The 27,535-nt window shown below is 42.3% G+C and overlaps 1 protein-coding gene across 6 annotated transcripts in view; it reads left to right on the plus strand.

Annotated features, from left to right (window-relative positions):
* Positions 1-27,535, plus strand: part of HYDIN (HYDIN axonemal central pair apparatus protein) — a 415,179-nt gene that overhangs the window by 379,009 nt on the left and 8,635 nt on the right. For all 6 annotated transcript variants that reach the window (XM_078438955.1, XM_078438961.1, XM_078438956.2 and 3 more), the window contains 12 exons: positions 740-887; positions 1,306-1,513; positions 2,111-2,332; positions 6,428-6,597; positions 8,373-8,571; positions 10,329-10,487; positions 12,347-12,624; positions 13,886-14,105; positions 15,725-15,937; positions 17,174-17,337; positions 18,197-18,347; positions 25,009-25,239. In XM_078438955.1, the coding sequence (XP_078295081.1) occupies positions 740-887; positions 1,306-1,513; positions 2,111-2,332; positions 6,428-6,597; positions 8,373-8,571; positions 10,329-10,487; positions 12,347-12,624; positions 13,886-14,105; positions 15,725-15,937; positions 17,174-17,337; positions 18,197-18,347; positions 25,009-25,239 (2,363 nt within the window). The remainder of the gene's footprint in view (positions 1-739; positions 888-1,305; positions 1,514-2,110; positions 2,333-6,427; positions 6,598-8,372; positions 8,572-10,328; positions 10,488-12,346; positions 12,625-13,885; positions 14,106-15,724; positions 15,938-17,173; positions 17,338-18,196; positions 18,348-25,008; positions 25,240-27,535) is intronic.

The following is a 27,535-nucleotide window of genomic DNA, read 5'->3' on the forward strand; positions in this document are numbered from 1 at the left end:
TGCACAGTCAATTTTGAATTTCAGATAACAATGAGTAAGTTTTTTTTATGTCAGGATAAGTATGTCCCATGCAATATTTGGGACATACTTATACTAAAAAATATATGTATACTTACTAAATCTGGCAACCTTAATCCCAAAAGGATTGGGGGTGGGGGGGATATTGGATAAAACGATTCTAAAGTTTATGTGGAAAAAAACAAATGTTGTACAATAGTCAAGGAAAGTAAGAAAAGGCAAGATAGTGACAGAAGATGTATTAGGGCCCTGTCAGGACCCTCGTGACATTCCTGAGCTCTGATGCAAAAGAGTTCAATGCAGGGACTATTTACAAAGATTAGGACTGAGTTAAGGGGCCTACTAGGGACTAGGGACGGCGAGGCCCTCATTGACAAAACTAGGAAGGCATTGGGTCCAAAGGAACAAGGAGAGAAAATAGTATCATCAGAATCACCTAGGACAGCTGTGACCAAGGCAGAGGAGCCACCTAGCAGCAGCAGGCAATTGATAGAGTAAAGTTCTAGAAGGAAGAAGTGGAATCCTCCTGGGTAGGAAGGTCACTTGTAGAACAGAAGGAAGGAAGAGAGGTGGTCAAAGACTGAAGAGCTTGGGAAAAGAGAGAAAAGAAGTTGAAGGATTTCTTCTAAGGAGGTTTCCTCTTGCCTGAGGAGCAGTATCTGCCCAGATACTTTAGGAGCAGGTATGAGGTCTTCACTGAGGGCTGATGTTTCCTCCTCAGGCAGAGAAGCCAGGGAGACCGTGCATATCATCAACAAGGAGGAGCAGGGGTTCCATTTTGCCTTCCAAGACAACTCCCGATATTCTGAAGGTTTCAGCAACAACCTGGTCATATGTCCCATGGAAGGTTGGATCCCACCACTGTCCAGGTAAAGAAAAGGTTCCCCAGGACTACACCCTCCCAAGGTAGTAGGGGTTCCAGGCCTGCCAGGAGGATAAGTTTTCCTCAGAGTGCTGCTGCATGTCGAGATTAATGTTAACAATCCCATCTCTGTCCTACTATTTCTCATTGTTCATTTTCCTGATAAATTGTAAAGCCCTGAGAACTTTAAGCCCTTTTTCTCAATATTTTCTCTCATGCTTATATTCTTTTCCTTGATATCTACTATATTTGTGAACTCATAAGGCAGTGCCCTACCGTGTCTGGCAAACCTTCAAAACTCATCATAATTTGAGGTGGTGATACTCTTTCCTCATAGTGTGTGCCAATCCACTGGGCTCATATTCTTTAGCAGGTTTTAGCAGGTTGGCCTAGTCAGCTAATCTGCTGTCTTCTTCCCCAACCAGGTTCCCAATTGATATTTTCTTCACACCAAAGCAGGAAGGAGATGTGAACTTTAATTTGATCTGCAATGTGAAAAAGAAAGCCCACCCTCTGACCTTAAATGTCAAGGCTGAGGGCTACACTATGAATGCAGAGGTCAAATGCAAGGACAGGACTGGCTTGATTACTCCCCTGACTCCCAACCAGACTACCATTATCAACTTCTATGAGGTAAGAGTGTGAGAGAGCACTGATATGTCTCTCTCTCTGTCTCTCTGTCTCTCTGTCTCTCTCTCTCTCTCTCTCTCTCTCTCTCTCTCTCTGTTTCTATCTGTGTGTGTGTCTGTGTGTGTGTGTGTGTGTCCACTCAAGCTGGGAATGGCAGTATAAGTGAATGTTAGCTGAATCTCACTGTTTCAAATGCCAGAGAGACCAGGAGAACAGAAACATGCCAGGAGCAACTCCATCCTCCAAATATATATAGTTTTAATGTGAAAACATTTCTTGTTTTATTTTTCAGGGGTAGAGAGATGGTAGGGAAGGAAACAATGCTTGTATTAAACATACAGGAAGGATGTTTGATTACCGAGGGAGGTCTAAGAATTAAATTGCTATCGTACTCTTCAGGTATGAGAGGCCCCCAACACTTCATAGCTCTGGCTGGAATACTTGACCATATTAAGCTAAGGATACTCAACTCACTAACATCGTCTGCCATCCCTATTTCCCAAAGGATATTTTCCCCCAACGTGTTATGTATCCTGACCTGAAAGAATAGAACCATGGTTTGCATTTATTCCATATACTACTCTGTTCTCTGTCTCTCAGGTGGAGTTGAATGAATGTGTTCAGTGTGAACTCAGCTTTATCAACACTGGCAAGTTCAGCTTCAGCTTCCAGGCAGAGCTATCTGGCCCCAAAGCCCTGCTGCAGTACTTGGACTTTTCACCCATTGATGGCAGTGTGGATGTGGGGCAGAGTGTGCACGCCACCTTGTCTTTCCAGCCACTTAAGAAGTGTGTCTTGAAGGGCCTGGAACTCAGAATCAAGGTGAGACCATTTAATATTGCCAGACACTGAAAGCACTCACAGCACTCTGTCTTGAAGGATTAATTCTCCTGTGTGCTCCTTGTCTTCTCCACTCTGCCAGAAGCTCCTGGAGAGCGGTTGTGTTGGAGATAGTCCCATAATCTCTAGTATAAAGGCCTCATTCACAGTTGAGGTGCCTGGTGAGTGGCAGTTGAAAAGCGGTTCACCATCCATGCACTAGAATACCATGCAGCCATTAAAATAAATAAGGGAGACAGATGGGAGATGGAAAGGAAGCAAGAGAGACAAAATGTGTATAACATTTTCCAAGATAAGCTATTGAATGAAAAACCAAGGAATTGTGATGTCCACAGTAATGGCTGTGTCCTATGGTGTTCTTCCACAGTGATGAGAACACTGGCAAAAAAAAAAAAAAAAAAAAAACCAAACAGCAAAATCAACTTTTTTAGAACTCTCAAAATCAACCAAAGGCTTGCAACAATCCTAGGAGCATTTATTCAAGAAAAATAGCTGTACTGTGTATATATGCCACATTTTCTTTGGTTATTCATCCATCGAAGGACAATTAGGTGTTTCCACATCTTGACTACTATGAATAGTGCTACACCGAACATGAACATTAACAAGTGTTAATATCTCTTCAAAATTCTGATTTAAATTCTTTTGGATAGCACAACCAAACAAAGACACCACAAGAAAACTACAGGCCAATATCCCAAATGAACATAGGTGTAAAAATCCTCAATAAAATACCAGTAAACCAAATCCAACAATACACTGAAAGGATCATACACTACGATCAAGTGGGACTTATCCCTCAGAGCAAGGGTGGTTCAACATACAAAAATCAATTAATGTTATATCCGACATTAACAGAATAAAAGATAAAAGTCACATGAGCATCTCAATAGAAGTGGCAAAAAGCATTTGACAAAATTCATGACCAAAAACTCTCAACAAACTAGGATTAGAAGGAAAGTACCCCGACATAATAAAGGCCATATATGAAAAGCTCACAGCTACCATCATATTCATCAGTGAAAAGCTAAAAGCTCTTCCTCTAAGATCAGGAACAAGGCAAGGATGTCTACTCTCACCACTTCTATTCAACAGAGTACTGGAAGTCCTAGGCAGAGCAATTAGGTAAGGAAAAGAAAGAAGATGTATCCAAATCAGAAAGGAAAAAATAAAATCCCTGTGTGCAGACAACTTGATCTTCTATGTAGAAAACCCAAAAGATTCCATTAAAAAATCTCTTAGAATTAATAAAATAATGCAGTAAAGTTGCAGGATACAAAGTCAACAAACAAAAATCAGTTGCTTTTCTGTACACTAACAAGAAACTGTCTGAAAAGAAAATTAGTGGGAATGCAAGCTGGTGCAGCCACTCTGGAAAACAGTATGGAGGTTCCTCAAAAAACTAAAAATAGAAATACCCTACGACCCAGCAGTTGCACTACTAGGCATTTATCCACAGAATACAGGTGTGCTATTTCGAAGTGACACATGCACCCCATGTTTATAGCAGCACTATCAACAATAGCCAAAGTATGGAAAGAGCCCAAATGTCCATCGATGGATGAATGGATAAAGAAAATGTGGTATATATACATATATATACACACACACACACACAATGGAGTATTACTTGGCAATCAGAAAGAATGAAATCTTGCCATTTGCAACTATGTGGATGGAACTGGAGGGTATTATGATAAGTGAAATTAGTCAGAGAAAAACAAAAATCATGACTTCACTCATATGAGGACTTTAAGAGACAAAACAGATGAACATAAGGGAAGGTAAACAAAAATAATATAAAAACAGGGAGGGGGACAAAACAGAAGAGACTCATAAATATGGAGAACAAACTGAAGGTTACTGGAGGGGTTGTGGGAGGGGGGTGGGCTAAATGGGTAAGGGGCATTAAGGAATCCACTCCTGAAATCATTGTTGCACTATATGCTAACTAATTTGGATGTAAATTTTAAAAAATAAAAAAATAAAAATACATAAAATTAGGAAAACAACTTCATTTATAATACCATGGAAAAGGATTAAATTGTCAGGAATAAACTTAACTAAGGTGGTGAAAGACTTGTATACTGAAAACTATAAAACACTGATGAAAGAAATTAAAGACACCAACAAATGAAAAATATCCTGTGTTCATGGATGGGAAGCGTTAATATTATTAAAATGTCCATACTGCCCAAAGCCGCCTATAGATTTAATGCAATCCCTATCAAAATCCCAATGGCATTTTTTTTTTTACAAAACAGAAAAACAATTCTACAACTCATACGAAACCACAAAAGACCACAAATAGCCAAATCAGTCCTGAGAAAGAAGAACAAGGCTAGGGACATCACACTTCCTGATTTCAAACTATATTACAAAGCTACCAAAATCAAAATAGTACAGTACCAGCATCAAGACACACACATAGACCAATGGAACAGAACAGAGCCCAGAAATAAATGCACACACACATAGCCAACAGATCTTTGACAAGGGTGCCAAGTATACACAATGGAAAAGGAGAATGTCTTCAACAAATGGTGCTGGGAAAACTGGATATTCAGATGCAAAAGAATGAAATTGAACCCTTCTACACCATGGCGAAAAATCAGCTGAAAATGGGTTAAAGACTCAAATGTAAGACCTGAAACCATAGAACTCCTAGAAGAAAACGTCGGGGGGAAGTTCATAACAACAGTTTGTCAGTGGCTTCATGGATATGACACTAAATGCACAGGCAACAAAAAACAAAATAGACAAGTGGAAGTACCTCAAAATCAAAAGCTTCTGCACAGCAAAAGCAACAGTCAACAGAGTTAAAAGACATAGTCTTTTTATTCATATCCTTAAGAAGAAGGCAACTGACAGTTAACCAGGAGGTACAGCAATTGGAATGAAGGTCGGTTTCTAGCCATTCCATAATTTAGATGGACATTAAGTCATAGCACAGTCTAAAAAAGTTTTTTTTTTTTCAATTAGAAAAAAGCAAAGCTGTAAAACTCTGAGCCTGGAACTCGGGGGCAGGCTTGTAGCCATCTTCCCTGAGAAGTGCCATCCCTTTTCAGAACTGTCTTTTTCAGAACATTTGTGTCTTACGGCAAAAAGAAACATCACACATCATAGTACCTTCCTGCTCTACTTGGCATAAAAGTTTAAGGTGGTCAATTTTACTCCTTTTCAGGGAATCAGTCACCAAATGCAAAGACTTTAAAAGCCTAAGCCTTAAATAAGAAACTGTTTTTCAATTTATAAAGTCATTTAGGAAATCTTGTACCAATGACTATTATGTTTATTCTAATGATGTTTAGAATGAGTAGTGGATATTTTGTTTTAAATCAATTATCAACTTAAGAAATTTCATATTATAAAGTTTTTGAAGAGCAGAGTAAGCTCCTGTCCCCTCAGGCATGTGTATCATCGTATGGAGAATTCAGAGGTGACCCATATTCTAACTTTCCACCCTTTTCACCCTGACATATGGGCCTTTGACCTCATTCTTGTCCTTTCCTGGTCACAAGGTGGCCATCCCACCTGCAACCCCATGTCTGCATTCAGAATGGAAATACGAGGCAAGAGCCCAAAGGCAAACACAAACAAGTAAACAGACAAATTTTCCCAGCAAGACTTTGCCTCTGTATTCAAAATAGGACATCCTCTTGTCTTCTTCTGTTTACATCCTGATGACCAGAACTGTGTCCGATGACCACCCTTGGGGGCAAGGAAGGATAGGACCTCGAGTATTTTCACCTAGGTCCCCTGGCAACTACTCAGAGTCCTGTTAATGAGGAAGCCTTGGGAAGCAGGTGCAGGGTGGTAACTGGCAGTCCCTGCCACTTCGCTCTGCTTTCAGGCTGACTCACTGCTGTAGGAGGCAGCGTGAGGCTGGCCTGCAGACTGTCCCATTTTGCTTTGCAGGCCAACAGACTTCTAACCTATGAATCAGAATCCCTACAGATGGTGTCTTGGGACCCATTTTTTTTTTAAGCACTGACCACTCTCCTCCTTCACCCGAGGACCTGAGGAGTCCTTTGCTACACCTCTCTAATCACCCTCCACCTGCATTTCCGCCTGCAGGTCGGCCACGGCCCAAAGTTTACATGCAGCATCTTGGGCTGTGCTGTGAGCCCAGCCGTTCATTTCTCCTTCACCAGCTACAACTTTGGAACCTGCTTCATCTACCAAGCTGGCATGCCCCCATACAAACAAATGCTGGTTGTCACCAACAAGGAAGAAACACCCATGAGGTAAGCAGACTTTCCAGAGCTTCCAGATGATTCTGTACCTCCTTGTGGGTTCTACAGCCTCCACATAGGTGAAGTCCTGCCAAAATAGAAAAAAGAAAGATTATGGGAAAAGTCAAACCCAGTTGGGCATGAATCCCGCATCTGCTTTCCCTACCACTAATACTGACACTTGGGTAGCCAGGAGCTGCTCTGCTGAAAATCTTGAAGTGAGGAGGGCAATGCCAGATGTAATGAAGGTGGAAACCGAGGCTTGGAGAATTAAAAAGTGACTTCCTCAGGCCATTACCTTGCAATAAATGACAGATATATACTGAGCCTAAGTCTTTTGATTAAAATCCAGCCTCTCTGCACCATCCCTATGTAGAATGTTCCAGTCCAGGTTTCTGGGCCTTATCCCAGACCTATCAAAACGGAATTTCCAGAGACCTGTGTTTCCTCAAAGCTCTTTCCTAAAGGAAGGAACTGTTACACATCTGTGCTATCCAATATGGCAACCTGTAAGTACATAAAATATGCCTGGTGCAACTAAGGGACTGAATTTTTCATTTTTTAAGTTTCAATTCATTTGAATTTGAATTGCCACATGTGTCTAGTGGCTACCATATTGGAAAGCACAGGCCTAAGTTCAAATCCCAACTCTTCCCTAGCTGTGTGACCTGGGGCACATGGTCTAACCTCTCCTTTCCTGGGATGGGGGATAATAATAGCTCCTCCCCTACAAGGCTATTAGGAGGGTTAAATTAGTTCCTCTAGAGAGAGTACTTAGAATAGTGCCTGGACCATAGCAAATGCTCGGTTATGGTTATCCGCTGCTACTGCTACTGTTGCAGTGATGATAACTATTATCCTGAATGGTGAGTTACAAGAGTGTCATGTGATTTTAAATGCTAATTAAAAATCTTCCCTGCATGATTTAATTCAAGCTGAGTCCTGTGTGAAGGCATTAAGTTCTTTTTATTGGCCTAGCTGGACTCCTTCTCTAAATACCTGGAAGACAGACAAGAAAGTATTGTAATGGAGAGCCCTAGGGCCTTCCTACGCACAGGTTGACCAGAGTAGACATGATCTTTGAAGATCCCATGTGGTTGAGCAATTAGTGACAATAAGAATGGCTCACCTTTATGGACTGTCTCCTCTGTGCCCTGTGTAGTGACTGGCTTAGTCACTCTATTCCATTTAATGCTCAAAACAACTTTATGAGGTTGTTAATGCTCCAAACAACCCAGTTCTACAGATAAGGAAACAGAGGCCCAAATGAGCTAAGTAACTCTTCTAAGTTCTCACGGCTAGTTAGGGATAGAGTCTGGATCCAAACTCCTGTGTCTGAATCGGGAACACATACTCCTCTCCTCTGTGCTTCACCACCCAGTGACTTTAGGAAACACTTCCTTATAAGAGGGTACAAAGCCATGTGTGACCTTTTCAAGAAAGAGGATAAATAGAGTGAAAAGAACCTTGAGCGAAGGGCCATGAGACTTTGTGTTTGAGGCCAGGTTCTGCCAGAATCTCAGGGTGTGATTTGGGGTAAGTAACTTGATTATGCCCAGGAAAGTATGGGCTGGATCACTGCTGAGGTCCCTTCTTCCGTAGCTCCAGTGCAACAGGGCAGGAAAGCAGCTCACAGAGACAAGGGGACAGAATCAGTCTTTCTGGGTGTCTTAAATGTGTTTTTTGACCTCCAGCACAGGCTGGTACTGGAGACCCTCTTACTTGGTAGACAAAATGGAAATACGTGGGTCTTCTAACTTACACACCTTCCTCCTGATTTTCTCTAGCTTAGACTGTCTATACACCAATACTGCATACCTCGAGGTGAACTTCCATGTTGATGTGATAAAGCCAGGAAAGACACTGGAGATTCCAATCACCTTTTATCCTCGAGAAAGTATCAATTATCGAGAACTCATCCCCTTTGAAATCAATGGGCTCTCACAACAAGTAATTGAAATCAAAGGGAAAGGCACCGAGATGAAGGTACGAGACTGTTGGGGAGATCCTCAGCCATGGCAGCCATGCCTTTTTGCCCTCCCAGCCACCTTTGCCCCTCCCACTCTTCCCTCTCCACCTGTCCTGCCCCCAAGCTGCGTTGTCAGAGGCCAGCCAGTCCCACCCAAGGATGATCTGTCAAATCTGACTCGAGTGAACCATAGACCGTATTCAATACCAAACTTTACTATATCATAGGGTACAAGTAATCACAGGCATTGGAGAAACATCTTTTTCTTGGAAAAGTTTGAGACTGTCAGATGCACAATCCCAAACATGTCCTTCTCTCACATTAGGGCATGTTTTGTTTCCACGTTTAATAGACAAGATCTGTTTTGAATAGCAATTCGTTTTAGATATACACACAGACATACATTTCAATTGTGGAACATCTTTCTTTAATGCCACATTGATTGATATTCTTGAGCCAGGCGCAGATCCCAGGATTATATTTGATTGAGGGCATTTCTTCTAAGTAGGTGCTCCTAATGAAAGTCCTGCTGCTAATCCCTTTCTCCCCACTGTCTGGTAAACATGTAAGGTGTCTGTTTGGTTGGTATATTTGCATTTTAATAGGAGATTTTAGAAGACTAAAGGCCTTCCAAGATGCTCAGGAATGCATGGGACATTTCAGCAACTGAGAAGGTGGGAGGGGTGTGTTCCTGGCAGCCTTCCCATCAAGCTAGAGGAATGACAAGACATTGCCACCTGGTGTTGTCTGTACCCAAGCCAGAGATGGGGTCTCTTCTGATATCACTGATCCGTTCACTTGTTCCTTCTGTCACTCACTCATTTTGCACCCATTTTGTGCTAGGTACTTTGGGGGAAATCTGGAAGGGACTTAAATGAGTTCTCTGACCTCCAGAAGCACAGGCTGCTGTTGGAGACTCTCACCTTTTTAGACACCATGGAAACATGCGGGCTGGATATAAAGAAAGTTGAGGGGCAGGGGGTGTGCCGTTTAGTAACTGCCTAAGTGGCTGCTGCTCGTTGTGTGTCCATGCCATCCTGAGGGCGAGGCCCAGCCTGACCTTGATCTATCCAGGCCAACATTTTGATCAGTGCCTTAGATGAGGACTTGGAAGCGTGTCTACTCTTCCACCTCTGCCTCCACCATTTTGTCTGTGTGGCCCTCATCTGTCCCTGTCCAGCCCACCCCACAGATCAGCAAGCCAGAGCAATCACAAAACACACGTTTGATTGGGTCACTCCATGCTTCGCTGGCCTCCCACTTGTCCCAGCTCAATCCCTGACCGCCTCCAAACTTGTCTTCTCAATGTGCCCCTCTCTCCCAGGCACAGGCCTTCCTGGGCCACTCCTCTGACTCAGGGCCTTGCCACAGGCTGTTGTCTCCCCCCGCACCCCCGGGTGGCCTCCAACCCCATGCCCACCCTGACTCAAACAGACTAGATGGCACCCTTCCTTTAGCTTCCAGGGTAAATATGCCTTCCCCGGGGAGGTGGCCCCAGAACCCCCAGCCAGCTCAGCCCCTGCAATATGTTCTCACAGGACCCTGAGCTTTTCCGTCATGTCTCCTCATCCAGTTGTGATTATGTAGTTGCGTAGTAAGCTGCTTAGTGGGTATTGTATGCACGTGTTTACCAGGTGAGTGAACGCCCATCCCATATGAAGAAGGCAGGACACTGACAGGAACCACCATTGCCTCACCAGGATAGGTGTATGATAATAGTTTTTTTCAAGGAACTGATGAACCCTCCCTCTCTACTCTCTTTCTGGTTCCACAGATTTTAGTCCTAGATCCGGTCAATAGGATTGTAAAGTTGGGAGCTGTCCTGCCAGGACAGGTTGTGAAAAAAACGGTTTCCATCATGAACAACAGCCACGCCCCACTCACTTTTAGCCAGACAGTCCTGTTCTCGATTCCAGAACTCCAGGAACCCCAGGTTGGTGCCCAGGGCTCCCAGTGGGCTTCTTATGCTTCCCAGTGACATGGGTGACTAGATGACTGTGCTAGCAACACAAACAGCTCACACTTCTCGGGCATCTACCATGCACCAGGGCATTCTAAGAGCTTCCCCCGTGCTACCTCTGAGCATCTTCACAAAAACAGTATAGGGCTAGTACTGTTATTATTCTCATTTTACAGATAAGGACACCAAGGCTTAGAGAGGCTGCATACCTCGAAAGGGCAACAGAATGAAAGAGAAAGGGATGGGATTTGGTAGATCTGGATTCTAATGAGTGTTTATATACTCATCGTTGGAAGCTTGAAAAATATGGAAAGACATAAAAACATTTTTGCCGTAATCTCACACCCAGAAATAATCACTTGCAGACGACCACCTTCTTGCTGTATACCCACCTGGCAGAGAGACCGCAAGATCAAGCTTCCGGTGTCTCTTCTTACAAAGGCACCGGTCCCATTATGAGGATCCCACTCTCGTGACCTTATCTACCCCTAATTACCCCCTAAAGGCCTCAGCTCCAAATGCCACTCACATATGAATTGTCAGTCGGTGGAGGGGGGGACACAATTCAATCTGTAGCAAGGTGAACACAATGTTGACTGGTCTGATGGAGTTCACAGTCTTTGGGGGTCACTGACATGGAAACAACTCCAGGTCAGCCTAGAAACTGCAGAGGCAGGGTGTGAATTGGGAGGGGCTGCTCAGAGGACAATGGGGGGCTGTGGGAGGCCTCATAGGGTGGGAGGTCTGTACTGGGTTTGTGGGATGGAAAGGTGTCTCCAGGCAGACAGGTCGGGGAGAGGTGTGCTGGCAGGCAGAGCTACGTGTGCTTGAGGGGGGTCTGTGCTTTTAGAAAGCTAGGTGCGATTGGGTAGGCAGGGGTGCTGTGGACCGTCCAGGGATTGCCAAATACAGAGAAACGGGCTGGGGAAGCTAGCCAGAGCAAGAGAGCCAGTGGCACCTGATCCCTGGGCCCATGGTGCTGGCCAAAGACAGAGGGCAGACTTGCTTCCGCTTCCTCCTTCATCCAAATCAAAATCCTCAGTGCCGCCGGGTCAGGGCCCCTGACCGTTGGGCTGAGCCACCTTTGCCTCTTGAGGTGACGCGTTACCTGTACTGGCACCAACACCGTGGTGTTTGGAGAGCTCACGGAGACTGCTGTCCCTGCGTGGTTTCCAGCCCACTGCTGCCACAGTCCACCTGCTGGTGACCACACAGCACCCTGCACCCCAGGAAACATGAGCCTGGAAGGAGCTTCGGCTTCCTGAAAGCTGATTTTGGTTGATTTCTACCAGGACAAAGGAGGCGGGGGGAGGGAAAACCATACGAATTTAAACAAGAGTTCTCAAGCTTTAGAAGACACGGGTCACTCAGGGCACTTTTGAAGATGTGAGCTCCAAGCTCTCTCAAAATTCAGTTGGAATGGGGCAGGGCCTGTGAATCTGCATTTTAAAGAACACAGTGGGAAGTGTGGTACAGGGAACCCAGGGAGCACTCCTTGGAAAAACACGGGAGCGCTAAGTGTTTTCTATTTCCTCTTATCTTACTATTTCCTGCACCAGAGAGGAGGGGTCATTTGCAAGGAGCTGGAGAGAAAAATTAACATTTATCGAATGGCTATTACATGCCACACATTTATATAGGTGATGTGAATCTTCACCATAGAGTAAGCCACAGAAAGTTTAAGTAACTTAGCAAAGATGACACAGCCGTCAGGAGAGAGCAGAGTGGGATTTGACCCCTGGGCTATTGCAGCCCTAACAGCAAGACCCAGAAATAGAAGCCTCAGATGGCCCCTGCCCTCAGCTGCTGAGTCTCATTGCTGTTTTGCCCAGGTCATCACCTTAATACCATCCTACAACATCACTCTGAAGCCCAAAGAGGTCTGTAAGCTGGAAGTCATCTTTGCCCCGAAGAAACGCATCCCTCCCTTCTCTGAGGAGGTGTTCATGGAATGCATGGGGCTTCTGCGTCCTCTCTTCCTCCTTAGCGGCTGTTGCCAGGCCCTGGAGATCTCCCTGGACCAGGAGCATCTCCCCTTCGGGCCAGTCGTGTATCAGACACAAGCCACGCGTCGCATCCTTATGTTGAACACGGGTGACGTGGGTGCAAGGTAGGAGAGTGGCATCCCCACCCAGGGCCAAACACAGCTCTCTTGACTCTGGATTTGCCCTGGATTCAGACTGGATATTTGTTTTACAAGTGTAGCCACTTTTTCTTTCTTTCCCCTCCCTTTCACAGCCCCTCCCCTCCCTCAAGAGTGGACGTGGCCCTGCTAGGGTGACTGCGGCTGCCAGGATTACAAAAATTAATGCAATAGAGAAGATTAGTTCGGTGCATGTTATACACCCTTTACATGGTTCCTTTTGCTTATTACCAAAACAATTCTATGGTTGATCCGTTTTACAGACGAGACGACTGAGACTACTTTTCCAAAATCGTGCATCCAGCTAGAACTTACACTGTGCAAGTGCAGTGCTAAGCATTCTTACGTATAAGCTCCCATTTAATTACCCCAGACCCCTGAGAGGTAGTACTATATTGTCCTCATTTCACAGATGAAGGTGAGGCTCAAGGAGGTCAGGTGATTTACCGTATAAGCTCCCATTTAATTACCCCAGACCCCTGAGAGGTAGTACTGTATTGTCCTCATTTCACAGATGAAGGTGAGGCTCAAGGAGGTCAGGTGATTTACCTGAGGTCATATGGCTAAGAGGTGAGAAAGACGGGATTAGAACACAAGTATACCTCTGACTGCTCTCCTCTCCAGGCTCTTCCCTCTGGCTAGCAGGTGCCTGGCCCAGTCACGACTCGGGCATGCCACCATAACTGTGCAGACACCCCTCACCCAGACCTCAGTGTGGACAGTGCCCCGAGGGTGTGGCTGGAAGCACAGAGGGATGGCCCACAGAGGGATGACTAAGAGTGCCCCCAAGAACAGGTGGATCTCTCACCTGAAGGCATTGCCTCTGCCCTCCTGGATCTGACCTGAGAGGCAATGCAGGGGGTGCTTATAGCCATGGCCTTGGGAGGGTTCCAGTCCTAGCCCCGGCACTTCCTGGCTGTGTGATCTCGGATACACATGTGTTAGCGTGTTCATGTGCATGTTCCTCGACGAGTCACTTGCAGAATATAAGATAAGATGCGGCCACTTCCCACCCTGCTCAGGTCTGAGAGGCAGCCAAGCTGTCTTACCCAGAAGTGACCTAGCTCTTGACTCCATCCGCCTTTGCTGTGCCCACATCCCAGGGAGTATTCAAAGGGGTGAACCTCTCAGCTAAAAGCCTAGGCAAAGTCCCTTGATCTCAGCAGCATTAAGCACCCCCCAGGATACTAGTAAACTGTCTTTCTTGTCTCCTTTTGTCTTGGAAAAGGTTTAAATGGGATGTCAAAAAATTTGAGCCCCATTTTTCCATCAGCCCAGAAGAAGGCTACATCACTGCAGGAATGGAGGTCTCTTTTGAAGTGACCTACCATCCCACTGAGGTGGGCAAGGAGAGTCTCTATAAAAACTTGCTCTGCTTCATCCATGGAGGCAATCCTCTGAACCTCACCCTATCTGGAGTCTGCGTAGGACCACCTTCAGTAAGAGAGGTCAGTAGCTGCTGCCCACAGAAGGGCCAATGGCAAGAGTGGGCCCAGTAGGCACCACAATTGAATTCAGCTGGACCTTCTAGAAACAAGTGACTCTGTTCAAACAGTCCTCTGTGCCAACGTCAAACATTCAGACCTGCTCCCTCCCACCACAGGGCCTTTGCATATCCTATTCCCCACTGCTGCAATATTCATTTCCCCTCTTCATTTAATTAATTCCTATTCATTCTTCAGCTGTCAACTCAAGCATTACATTCTCAAGGAAGGTTGCCCTGACATATTTGGCTAGATCAAATTTTGTTACAAGCACTGTAAGTAAAGGGTAAACACTTTCCCCTTCTCTCTCATAAAAAAAAAAAAAAAAAAAAAAAAAAAGTTGGGAGTCAGGTTGTGGGCTTGAGTTAACCTTCTGCTAGCCTTGTCCCTAGAAACCTAACAGTAGACTCCATTCCACTTACGGTAAAAAATCACTTATGGTAAAAATGACACCTGATCTCCATCTCTATAATTTTGTTATTTCAAGAATCTTATGTAAATGGAATCACCCAGTGTGCTATGAACATGTATGTACAAATCTTGGCAAGAAAATATGCTTCCATTTTCTTGGGTAAATACCCAGATGGCTGGGGCACAAAGCAGGCATATATTTACTTTTAAAAGAACCTACTAAACTCTTTTCCAAAGTGGTTGTGTTATTTCCACTTGCATCTCATTTTGCCCACACTTGTTACCACCTGTTGTTTTAATTTTAGCCATTCTAATAAATATAAGGTGGTATCTCATTGTGGCTTTTAATTTGTGGTTCCCTAATGACTGATGACATTGAGAATCTTTTCAGGTATTTGTTTGCCATCCATATATCATCTTTGTTGAAGTATCCGTTTGAATTCTCTGTCCATATTTAATTGGGATGTTTGTTTTCTTATTATTGAGTTTTGAGAGCTCTTCATATATTCAGGGCACAAATTTTACATTTAGATCTTAATCTGTTTAGAGTTAATTTTTGTATGTAGCATAAGCTATGGATCAAAATTCATTTTATTTTATCATTTGTATGTGGATATTCAGTTGTTCTAGCACCATTTGTTGAAGATTATCCTTTCTCCACTGAAATGCCTCTGCACCTTGGTCAAAACTCATTTAACCACATACGTGCAGGTGTCTATTGCTGAATGCTGTCCTTGTCCACTGATCTATTTGACTCTTTTTACCAACAGTGCCACACCGTCCACACTGCTGAATTCAGTGGTCAGTTCTCAACTGTTGACCTGTTGATAGTATTTGATACCTTGAGCAAGTCCCTTGAAGGAAGATGCTTCAAACACTTCACATGGTCCCTAGGATGCCACCCTCTCCTGGGTTTCCTCCTACCTTATTAGATGCTCCTTCTCATCTCCTCTTCTGATTTTTTTTAACACTGGAGTGTGTCAGTCAGGAATTGATTCTTAAATTTCTTCTTTTATCTAAAAACACTTAACTTCTTGATAATCTCATCCAGTTTCTTGGCCTTTAAAAAAAAACATTGCTATACTCCCAAATATGGATGCCAGCCTAAACCTTTCCTTGAATTCCTCATTTGTAAATTTCACTACCTACTTCAGATGTCTGTTTTCTTCCAGGTGGTAAATTTCACCTGCCAGGTACGCTCCAAGCACACGCAGACCATCATGCTTTCAAACCGCACCAACCAGACCTGGAACCTCCACCCCATCTTTGAGGGTGAGCACTGGGAGGGGCCAGAGTTCATCACCCTGGAGCCCCATCAGCAAAACAAGCCCTATGAGATTACCTACAGACCCCGCACCATGAACTTGGAGAACCGCAAACATCAGGTAGGCTGAGGCTCCCCCCCACCGCCCCCATTGATTTTCCTGTGGGGTTGGAGGGAGGAGTCATGCAAGAGGGGTGAGGAGAATCCCACGAATGATGTTGGAACAATGGGGAATAATGCAGATTATGGAGACCAAAACTTCCCTTGTTGCCTGTATTTTTTCATGTACAGGGGATTTTCTTGGAACAAGGGGCTCAGTTCTGAACAGAGTCCTGGACTAAGCATCAAGTAATTAATATTTAGCTTAATTGTACAAATAGCATCATCGCCACTGTAACAAAATTTTAAAAAGAAAAGAAGCCATAATCTTCCACCCTAAAGAAAGAGAATTTTTTCTTCTAAGCTGTATTTTTTTTAACTTTATTTATTTATTTTGAAAGAGAGAGAGTAGGGGAGGGGCAGAGAGAGAGACAGAATTGCAAGCAGGCTCCACCCTGTCAGTGCAGAGCTGGACGTGGGGCTCAATCTCACGAACCATGAGAGCATGAGCTGAGCCAAAATCAAAAGTTGGACACTTAACCAACTAAGCCACTCAGGTGCCTCTAAGCTTTACTTTCTTTTTAAGTAATCTCTACACCCAGAGTACGGTTGAACTCACAACCCCGCAATCAAGAATCAGATGCTCTACCGACTGAATCAGCCAGTCACCCCAAGAACTGTTTTCTCCTATCTTTACTACCAGTCCTTATTCAGATACAGTCATAGTTGCCATCATAGAATACCTAATTTTGCACTCAGTTTATTTTTACTTTACATTAGATCATGAACATTTTTCTGTTTAACTAGTCTTTGTGATGTAATCATGTTTAATGATGGCCTAATATTTCATGGAATGAAAGTTCCATAATTTATGTAATACTCCTCAGTTGTTGAATATTAAAGTTATTACTACCAGATTTTCATCATTATTATAAATGGTTCTAATGCGTGTGTGTGTGTGTGTGTGTGTGTGTGTGTGTGTGTGTAGCTTTTTCCTCCGAAGGGATTAAGTTCGCTGGGGAAAGGTGACCCAGCTAGCTTTATCGATAGAGCATGAGACTTTTAAGTTGCCTGGGGTAGAGTTCCTGGTTCAAATACATATGAACATTTTTATGACTCTTAAAACATACTACCAAGGTTATTTCAAGAGTTATGCTTATGCAAAGGCCTCTATTAATCCTGTGTCACTACCACGCCTAAGAGGTACCTAATAAAGGACCTTCTGTGCCATTTTGACCACGTTTCTTCTTCTCCTTAGGGCACCCTCTTCTTCCCCCTCCCAGATGGGACTGGCTGGCTGTATATGCTGCATGGGACTTCTGAGCTTCCCAAAGCCGTGGCCAGTATCTACCGTGAAGTACCATGTAAGACACCCTATGTTGAACTCCTGCCAATAACCAACTGGCTTAATAAGCCCCAGAGGTGAGAGAGTGGGGCTAGGGGTTGGGATGGAGGAGATGGAGGGAGGACTTCTACTGTCTAGCCTGGCCCTTCCCATGGTCAGGGCCTCTAGAGACATTGAGGGGCTAAAAGAATCAGAGGCAAAGTTCCCTGATGTAACCAAGCATTGTCTGAACTCTAAGCTTCCAGACAGTCAGTGCTATCTATGAATAACTGATAACTTAAGTCTCCTAGAACAGTGCCTGACGTAAAATAAGTGCTCAAATAAATGTTAGATGTTATTATTATTATCAAAATGATAATCATGATGGTTATTCTTGAGTTCTCTGTCTTATCACCTAAGCCACTGGCCAGAGAAGGATGTCCCTTGGATCTTATTTGCAGTGGGAGTAGAGTAGAATACAAGGGCTAGAGGAATTGACAACCAGCCTGGTCCCCTTCTTTTACAGAGAAGGAGCCAAAGCCTGGGAGAAGAAGCTTACTTACTGAAGGCCACCAGTTAGCATAGTGGATAAGGGCTCAGACCTAAGTTTGAATCCTAGTTGTACCAATAACTAGTCATGTGACCTGAACATGTTTACTTCTCTTGGCCTCTATTTCCTCATTAGTAAAATGGGGGTGATAATTATATGTGTCTCCTACAGACACTGTGAGGATTAAATGCCTCTAACACATTTGGAGCACTGACTCAGTAGCTGGCACATCACAGGTGTCGTCAATAAATGGTAGTTATTGTTATTGTTAGAGACAAAGGACCAGAACCCTGGACCCACGTGCTTATCATAAAATCAAGAGTAGAGATAGCACCTTTCCTTCTTTTCCTTGGGCAAATGGTTTCATTTTCTCTATCCTCTCTTCATGTGTTCCTGTGCTCCCCCAGATTCCGGGTCATCGTGGAAATGGTGAAACCAGAGAGGCCAGATCTAAGTGTCACCTTAAAAGGCCTTGATTACATTGATGTACTGTCTGGCTCCAAGAAAGATTACAGGCTGAACTTCTTTTCCCACAAGGAGGGACTCTACAGTGCAAAGGTATCCACGTGTTAAAGACATTTCCCTGGAACTCTGGAGGTTTGCCCCAAGGTTAATAATCCTGGTGTTAGGGAGTGAAGATGTCCTCCCACAGCCAGCCCATCCTTATCCTGCTGGGCTAACCAGTTAGAGACCTGACAAAGCTTTCAGGATTCCCAGCCTCTTGAAGATGAAGCCAGATGGCAGGGCCATCCATCCATCATGTAGACCCACAACAAGCCTTCAAGGCAACAGAATCATGAAAATCCTTAAGCAGTAACACTGGGCCAGCAGTGTGGTGGCACTGGGCCACCAGACCACAATAATAAGAAAAGGTCCCCTTTCCTGAGTGATTATAGTGGCCAGCATTGTATTGAACATTTAGTACATATAGCTAGTAATGTCAGAGCCAGGATTCAACTCAGAGCCATTTGCTCCAAGACACCACAGGGTCGTTCACACATGAGCTGTTTCTCCTCATTCATTCATTAGCTCAGCAAGTACCTATAAGCATATATGCCACACTCTAAACTAAGTGCTGGCAACACAGCAATGATCAAAAATAGACGCAGTCCCTGTTTTCATCAAATGCACTGTCCAGTGAAAGGAGAAGGGCATTCACCAAATAATGGTACTATGAATGTATAATTACAAAATGAGATACATGCTTTGAAGAAAAGGAGTGTATATGGGTCAGTAGCTCACAGGAGAGATTAGGGCTGAAGATAACATATGGAAATTACTCATTTACAGACAGTATCAGAAGCTATGATGAAGGAAGGAATCAGCTAGGGAGATTTTAAAGTGAAAAAAGAAAGAACCTAGGAACCCATCTCCTACCTCCAGAAGAGATATTGGCAAAACTCACACAGTGGGATGTCATCCCCTCTCCTAAAATCACTGAGGTAGACTGCTCCACTCAGATCGCATTCACAGACTAACAGAGAACCTTAGAATCAAAGTATCATAAAACATCTGAAGAAAAAAAAAAGCCACCATAAGTAGAAACACCAGCTCAACAAAGGGGAACCCCTAAGATAAAAGAGTCATTAAAGCCAACAGAATATTTTTAGTGAACATTATTAATACCCTCAAAGGAATAAAGGAAGATAATCATACCCATGAAAAACGACAGGCTATTGTGGAAGACAATCAGAGACCCTAAAAATTAAAAAATTGAATACTTTTAATGGAAAACCTTAGAGGAAGGCTGAATAGTATAATGAACTCTGAGGAAGAGATTACTAGTAAGTTGGAAGATAGAGCTGATTTAGCACATGAGCACAAAGAAATGGCAAGAGTGGAAGGAAACAATAAGTGCTGAAGAGGGTGTGGAGAAGTTGGACCCCTCATACATTGCTGGTGGGAGTGCAAATGGCGCAGCTGCTGTGGAAAACAGTCTGGCATTCCTTAGATGGTTAAACATGGAGTTACCGTGTGACTCAGCAATTTCACTCCTAGGTACATACTCAGGGTAAAGTAAAATATATGTCCAAACAAGAACCTGTACATAAATGTTCATAGCAGCATTATTCGTAAGAACCAAGAAATAGAACCAAACAAAACAAACCAAATGTCATCAACCCAAATGGACAAATATAATGGAATATTATTTGGCAATAAAAAGAAATGGAAATGAAGTGCTAATACATGCAACACATCAATGACCCTTGAAGGAATTATGATAGCTAAACAAAGCCGTCACAACTGGCCGCATCTTGTATGATTTCACTTATACGAGATGTCCAGAATAGGCGGATCTATAGAAAGAGAAAGTAAATTAGTGGCGATGGGTTAGGAGGAAATGGGGAATGATTGGTAATGGGTGCAGGGTTTCTTTTGGGGGTGATAAAAATGTTCTAAAATTGATTGTGGTGATATTTGCACCACTTTGTGAATGTACTAAAACCCACTAAATTATACACTTTAATTGGGTGAATTATACGGTATGTGAATTGCATGTCAATAAAGCTGTTTCAAAAAAAGAAAGGAAGTATGACACAGAAAATATACATCAAAAAGTTCTAATATCTATCTACTAAGAGCTCCCAAAACAGGAAAGCAAGATAATAGAAGGAAGAAAATACTCTTCAAAATAATTGAAGAAAAACTTCCAGGGGCATCAGGGTGGCTCAGTCGGTTAAGCGTCCGACTTTGGCTCAGGTCATGATCTCGTGCTTCAAGAGTTCTAGACCCTCATTGGACTCTGTGCTGACAGCTCAGAGCCTGGAGCCTGCTTTGGATTCTGTGTCTCCTTCTCTCTCTGCCCCTCCCTAGCTCTCTCTCTCTGCCTCAAAAATAAATAAACATTAAAAAAAACTTCCAGGACTGTTTGAGAAAGACTGAGTCTTCTAATTGAAGGGACCCACCAACTTTCCAAATAGGGTGAATGAAAAAAGACTCTTATCTAAATAGGTGAGACCAAAATTGTAGAAAACTGGGATAAAAAAGAAAATCCTAAATGATTCTAAAGAAAGTAAAAGGAAATAATCACAATAACATCAGGTTTCTCATGGCAACACTGAATACAAGAAGCAATGGAGTAAGCTGTTCATACGATTTAGAGTGTTTTCAATCTAGAACCTTTTCCAAACAAAACTATTACAAGGGCAAAATAAAGACATTTTTAAACTTGCAAGGACTCAAAATAACCTACCCATATATATAATCCCTGTTTGAAAGAAGCACCACAAAATAATAAGTTTTTAAATTAGCAAAATTTTAAAAATAAGTAAATGAATTCAAGAAGAAAACAAAAGGTTATAATGAACAAAGACTCAAAATTCTATTGATAGGTAATTTCAAATAATTGCTGAAAAGCAATCTGAAGTGAATATTTCATATGACCTCGATATAGGAAATAGCAAGGGGAGAAATAAAATAATGCAAGGAAATTTTTTTCTCATTTAGTGGGAAGAAAATGGGGAAATGAAAGATACTTGTTTCTTCATCAAGAAAGGTAGGGCACGAATAGAGATGGCCGTAAACTGTAGCTGTAAAGAGAAAAATATACGTAAATATATGTTTTAAAGTGTTAACTAAAAATAACAGGGAACTCAGATCACAGATCTCTTTATAATAATAAGCATTAAGGGCTCCTGGATGGCTCATTAACTTAGGCATCCGACTTTGGCTCAGGTCATGATTTCGCAATCTGTGAGTTCGAGCCCCACATTGGGCTCTGTGCTGACAGCCTGGAACCTGCTTTGGATTCTATGTCTCCCTCTCTCTCTGCACCTCCCCCCCAAAAAAGTAAGTAAACATTTAAAAAATAATGATAAGTATTCAAATTAACAATACAAAAGTTTTTTTTAAAAAGTCAAAAGCGCTTCTGACGACGATGGAGTAACTACTACTGCTGCCATAAACAACCATAAAACTGAACAAAATATCTGAGGCAACCCTTCTCAGGCATTGGACAACAGTAGCACAATACCGCAATCCCTCAAAGAGAAGAAAAGCTAATGAGATGAATCTCCACAATTATCCTGGCTCTCTGCCAAGGGACAATTTCTTGACTGCAATGCAGTGAGCTAGAATCTAAGCAAAGCACAACAGCCCCAGTGAGCTGACGATACAGAAATTAAAATTTGGTGCAGTTGAAATAGCTGGTCTCTAAAAGGTAGGAGTGGGGCAATGCATCGAGTGGCAGGATGTCAGGGGGAAGGGAGACAAAAGTGTGTGTGGGAATTCCCTTCAAAGTCTTTGGCTGACAGTTGTACTGCACATGCACAAGGTGAGACTACATGAGATTTATCAGAGAGCAGCTTCTAAAAGAGATTGATAAAGGAACAAAGATACGTTGATCAGTGCCCAGGGAACATTGGAGGTTTGGCTCAGCCAGAGTGGAGAGATTACATTAACATCTCATTAACATCCTAGGAACCCAGTTGAAATATCAGAAAGGCCCAAAGAAAGGACCATGCCCTTATAATAAGTCCTTTTAGGCCCTTAGAAAGCCTAAAACTAAGCCACAAAAAGATCTGTAGGAAAGACAAAATTTGGAGACTGAATCCTACCAAGTTGGAAGGTCTCGAAAAACACCTTGAGCTTTCTATAGGTCTGCTCTAACAAAGCATAAAACCAAACCTACACAAGCTTATCAGTCGATAATTGAACTGCCTCCTAGAATAAAATCAACACTCTCACATGGAAGGTAACAGAATCCAGAATCTCTACAATGATTATCAACAATGTCCAGTACATAAACAAAAATTACTAGACTTGTAAGGAAGGAGAGGAATGTAACCAATAGTCAAGAAAAATACAGGCAATGAAAACGGACTCCAAAATGGGCCAGATATTGCATTTAGCAGACAAAGACTTCAAAGCAGCTTTTATAAACATGATCAGAAATAAAAGAAAATATTTCAAATAATTAGACAGATAAGGAATCTCAGCAAAGAAATGGAAACTATATTTTAAAAACAGGAGCTGAACAGATATTTGAGAATAGAAAACTACAATCAACTGAAATGAAAATTTCACTGGATGTGCTTAACAGCAGATTGGAGATGTGAAGATTCAGTGAACTTGAAACAAATCAATAGAACATTTCTAATCTGAATGATAAAGAGAAAAAAGATTGAATAAAAAGAACCAGAGCTTCAGGAACCTGTGGGAAAGTATAAAAATTTTTAATTCATAGGTAATGTGAGTCCTAGAAGAGAAGAAAGTGAGTATGGAGCAGAAAACTATTTGAAAAAAAAATTGCTGAAATTTCTCTGATTTGATTAAAAAAACATTACAGATCCAAGAAACTTGGCAAACCTCAAGCAGGAGAAATACAAAGAAAACCATGAGATACAAGAAAACCATGTCTGTGTACGTCATAGTAAAACTGCTGAATACCAAAGAGAAAGAGAAAAGCTTAAGACAACCAGATACAAAAGATCTAAAATAGGGGAAAACAGTAAAAAGACTTCTGACTTCTCTTCAGTTATAATGGAAGCCATCTGCAAAATGCTAAGTTCTATCAACCTAGAATCTTTATTCACTGAAAACATCCTTTAAAATGGAGATATTTTCAGAGAAAACATGAGAGAATTCACTGCCAGCAGACTTGCATTAGAAAACAACACATTGATAGGTATTCTTTGGCCTGAAGAAAAATTATACCAGTTAGCAATTTGGGTCTAATGGAAGGAAAGAGAGCCCTAAAAATCTAAAAATGGTAAATAAGTACACACACACACACACACACACACACACACACACACAGCTTCTAAGAACTTTCTAAAAACGACAACTGACAGTTTATAGCAAATATGATAACACTGTTAGGTGGGTGTTCTTATGTGTGTAGAAGTAAAAGATATGACAACAAAAGCACAGAAGATAGAGTGGTTAGGTCGATAAAATTATACTTTAGTAAGGTTAGCGCATTTGCCAAATTGGAAGTGTGCATAAGGAGCATGAAGGGTCAGTTATAAAGTGGGAAGTGATAAAATACTACTCAAAATAAATTTCACAAGTTAAAAATTCATATTGTCAGCTGTAGAACAACCACTAAAAATCTATAATTAAAAAATATAGCTAAGAAGCCAGTAGAGGAAATAAAATACATTACAAAAGATTGCATGTCGAGCCAAAAGGAAACAGGAAAGGAATAACAGAGAAACAAAATAAGTAAGTAAATAAATAAATAAGACAAATGGAAAATAACCAACAAGAAGGCAGACTTCAACCTAAACATAGAAAGAATTATTTTAGGGCACCTGGGTGGTTTGGTCAGTTGAGCATCCAACTTCGACTCAGGCATGATCTCACAGTTTGAGTTCCAGCCCTGCATCGGGCTTGCTGCTGTCAGCACAGAGCCTGCTAAGGATCCTCTCTTTCTCTCTCTCTCTGCCCCTCCCCTGTTCACACTATCTCAAAAATAAATAAACATTAAAAAAAAGAATTATTTTAAATGTAAAAGACTGAACACTCCAATTAAAAGACAGGGTGCCAGAAGCACTCTAAAGCTAAAGACAGGAAGAAGTTGAAAGTAAAATCAGATCCGTAAAGAACTATTACCATATACTAGTAATAATATAAACAACTCAAAGTATTAAAAAGGGCAAAAGACTCCGATAGACTCTATCTCACAGAAGGAATGTGTGAATGACCAATAAGCACATGAGAAGATGCCCAACATCATCAGTCACCTGGGAAACAAGCAGAAAAAGGTGAGCAGCTTACCATATCAACTGCAGAGGTGAGGAGACAATGTACTGCAGTCACAAGTGTGGGCTCTGGAGTCAGATCAACTTGGTTCAAATCCTGGCTCTGACACTTCTCTCTACATGTGACCTTGGCAAGATAACTCAACCTTGCTAAACTTCAGTTTCTTTGGCTTTAAAAAACAAAAACAAACAAACAGTGAGGGGAATAATAATGTTGCCTACAAATTGTTTAACTAAGTACTTCTAGTGCCTGGCACACAGTAATCATTCACTAAATGTTAGATGCCGTCATTATTACTATTAGCATTATTGTCTATTCCAGCAGCAATGGGCATAGGAAGGAGAAAGGGTGGCTGGTAGGGATTCAGACAGGGTGGGAGTGCCCGTGTCAGCCTGGCACCCATGCTGTATGTACCCAGGCAATGCTAATAGAGAGAAGGAACTCAAGACAGCTGAAGACCCTCCACTAACCCCTCTCCTCTGCTTTCTTCCTCCCCCTCTCCCCGCGAACCCAGGTGATCTTCCGAAACGAGGTGACCAATGAGTTTTTATACTACATGGTGGGTTTCAGGGTCATCCCTTCAGGCGTCATCAAAACCATTGAGATGGTGAGCCCCGTCCGGCAGAGCACATCAGCCTCCATCAAGGTGGAGAACCCTCTGCCCTATACAGTGACCTTCTCCATGGAATGCAGGGTCCCTGACATCAGCCTGCCCTCCCAGTTTGTGGTGCCTGCCAACTCTGAGGTATGACCCTGGCTACCAGGGGCTCCCTGATATCTGTGATAGAGGCATCCCTGAAGCTGGGCCAGCCCCAGGAGTGGGAAGGCAGGGGACGGTGCATCAATCACACTCCTGATCTGTCCTCTCCCCTTCTGCCCTTTGGTTCAGACATGTAAAAGGGACTTACTAATCATGAACACTTGCCTCTGTTATACACTTGTTTGCTTTGTTCAAACTGAAAACATTTTTGGTGTTTGCTAATTATAAAGGTAACGTAGTATATACGTGGTGAAGAGGGAAGCAAGGGACAGTAGTGTATCGAGTGAACAGCAGGCGCTCTCGTTCATATGCTTGCTTGTGCACAGACCCGCTTCAGGAAAGACATATAACCTGTGACTGCTGAGAAGACGTGCCCTGGAATTCTGGGCTGCTGTGGAGATGAACTTTCTTTTGACTCTTTTTGATGTATGGCTCCAAATTCTCACTGTCTAGATCCCATCAAAATCCCTTCTGTTTCTCCAGCTTGAGCCCACCTGCTTATTCCCTGCATCCACCCTAGCTCTGCTTTCCCCTTCAGAACCCCAAACCTGGTGTGTTCTTCAGAGACCTTCCATGCCCTTTATTTTATTTTTATATTTTTCATCATGAATTATAAAATCTACACAGAAAACTAGGAGATATATATATATATGTGTGTGTGTACATATGTATGTATATATGTATATATATGTATGTACTAAAACAGGTTCACTTAAATAACTATGAAAGAACTATCTGTATAACCAGTACCCAGGCCAGGAAATAAAAAGTTGCCACCACCCCCAGAAACCTCTGTCCCCACTCACAGTATCATCCCTCACCCCTAAAAGTTCCCACTATCCTTATTTTGTAATCATTTCTTGCTTTTAAGCCATATGGTTTGGGTTTGTCTGTTTTCAAACTTTATACAAAAGAAATCCTACTAATTGCATTCTTCAGTGTTTTATGCCTTGCTCAGTATTGTATATTCTGACGATCATCACATTGATGCATGCAGCTGAGGTCCATCCATCCTCACCACTGTAGAATATTCCATCATACGACTATACCACAATTTAGATAACCATTCTACTGAGGCCAGACATCTGTGTTGGCTTCAGTGTTTGGCTATCATGAAATATGCTGCCCTGGACCTCACTGTGCAAGTGCCTTCCTGATGTACACGGTGTGTTTCTCCCCAGTGTACACCCAGGAGTAGAATCACTGGGTCACAGGGTGTGCTTGCCTTTAATTGCCAGTCAGGAGAGAATCTCCAGTGAGCAATGAGAGCTCACCAACTTTTGGCATTGTCAGATTTTTAAAGGTTTACCAATCCAATAAACTAATAGCTCCTCATGGTCTTAATTTACCTTTTTACAAACAGATAGGCTTTAGTCGGATAACAGTTTGTGTTGGAGATTTGCCTCTGTGGTCATGAGCGAGAATGGACCAGCTTTCCTTTCTTGTATTCTTTGTCCAATTTGAGTTCCCGTTCCGCCAGCGATAGAAAAAGAATCGGGGATTTGCCTGCTTCCTCAACTCTGTGAAAGAGTCTATAAAAGATTGAAATTATGTCTTCCTTGAACCACGGATGAAGCCAATGAGCCCTGGGGTTTTCTTTGTGAGAAGATTGTCTGCTACTGATTTGATTCCTTTCATGAGTTATCACACTACTCAGATTTTCTGTTTCTTCTTGAATCAGTAACGATAGCATGTCTGTTTCATCCATATATTCACAAAATTGGCATAACATTGTTAATATCCTCTTACTACTTTCTTATGTGATGTTCCTTTTTCATCTCTAATATTGGTTGTAGCTTCTATTTCTTGATTGGTCTTTCTAGAGGTTTCTCAATATATCTTATATTCAAGAAGGCATTATTTTGATTTTGTTGGTACTCTTTATTGTATGTTTGTTTTCAGTTGCTTGATTTCTGACCTTTTTATTATTTCCTTCTTTCCGCTTCTTTTGGGTTACTGGTGCTTTACCTAACTTCTAAGATGGATGCATTAACTTCTAGTTTTCTTTATTTTCCAATATGCACATTTAAGATTATAAGTTGCCCTCTAAGTGCTGCTTTAGCTGCAGTGTACAAAGTTTTACATGTAGTATATTTTGTCATTAAGTTCAAAAATGTCCTTTCATTATTATTAATACTTCTTTTTTGACTCATGGGTTATTACAAGTGTTTCTCAATTTCCAAACATGTGGATTGTTCTATATGTTATTTTTTAAATTATTTTGTGGTCAGGGAATATATTCCATATTTCAGTGCTCTAGAATTTGTTTAGATCTGCTCTA

Source organism: Panthera onca, chromosome E2 (genome assembly GCF_046562875.1).
Source record: "Panthera onca isolate mPanOnc1 chromosome E2, mPanOnc1 haplotype 2, whole genome shotgun sequence".
Classification (NCBI taxonomy): Eukaryota; Metazoa; Chordata; class Mammalia; order Carnivora; family Felidae; genus Panthera; species Panthera onca.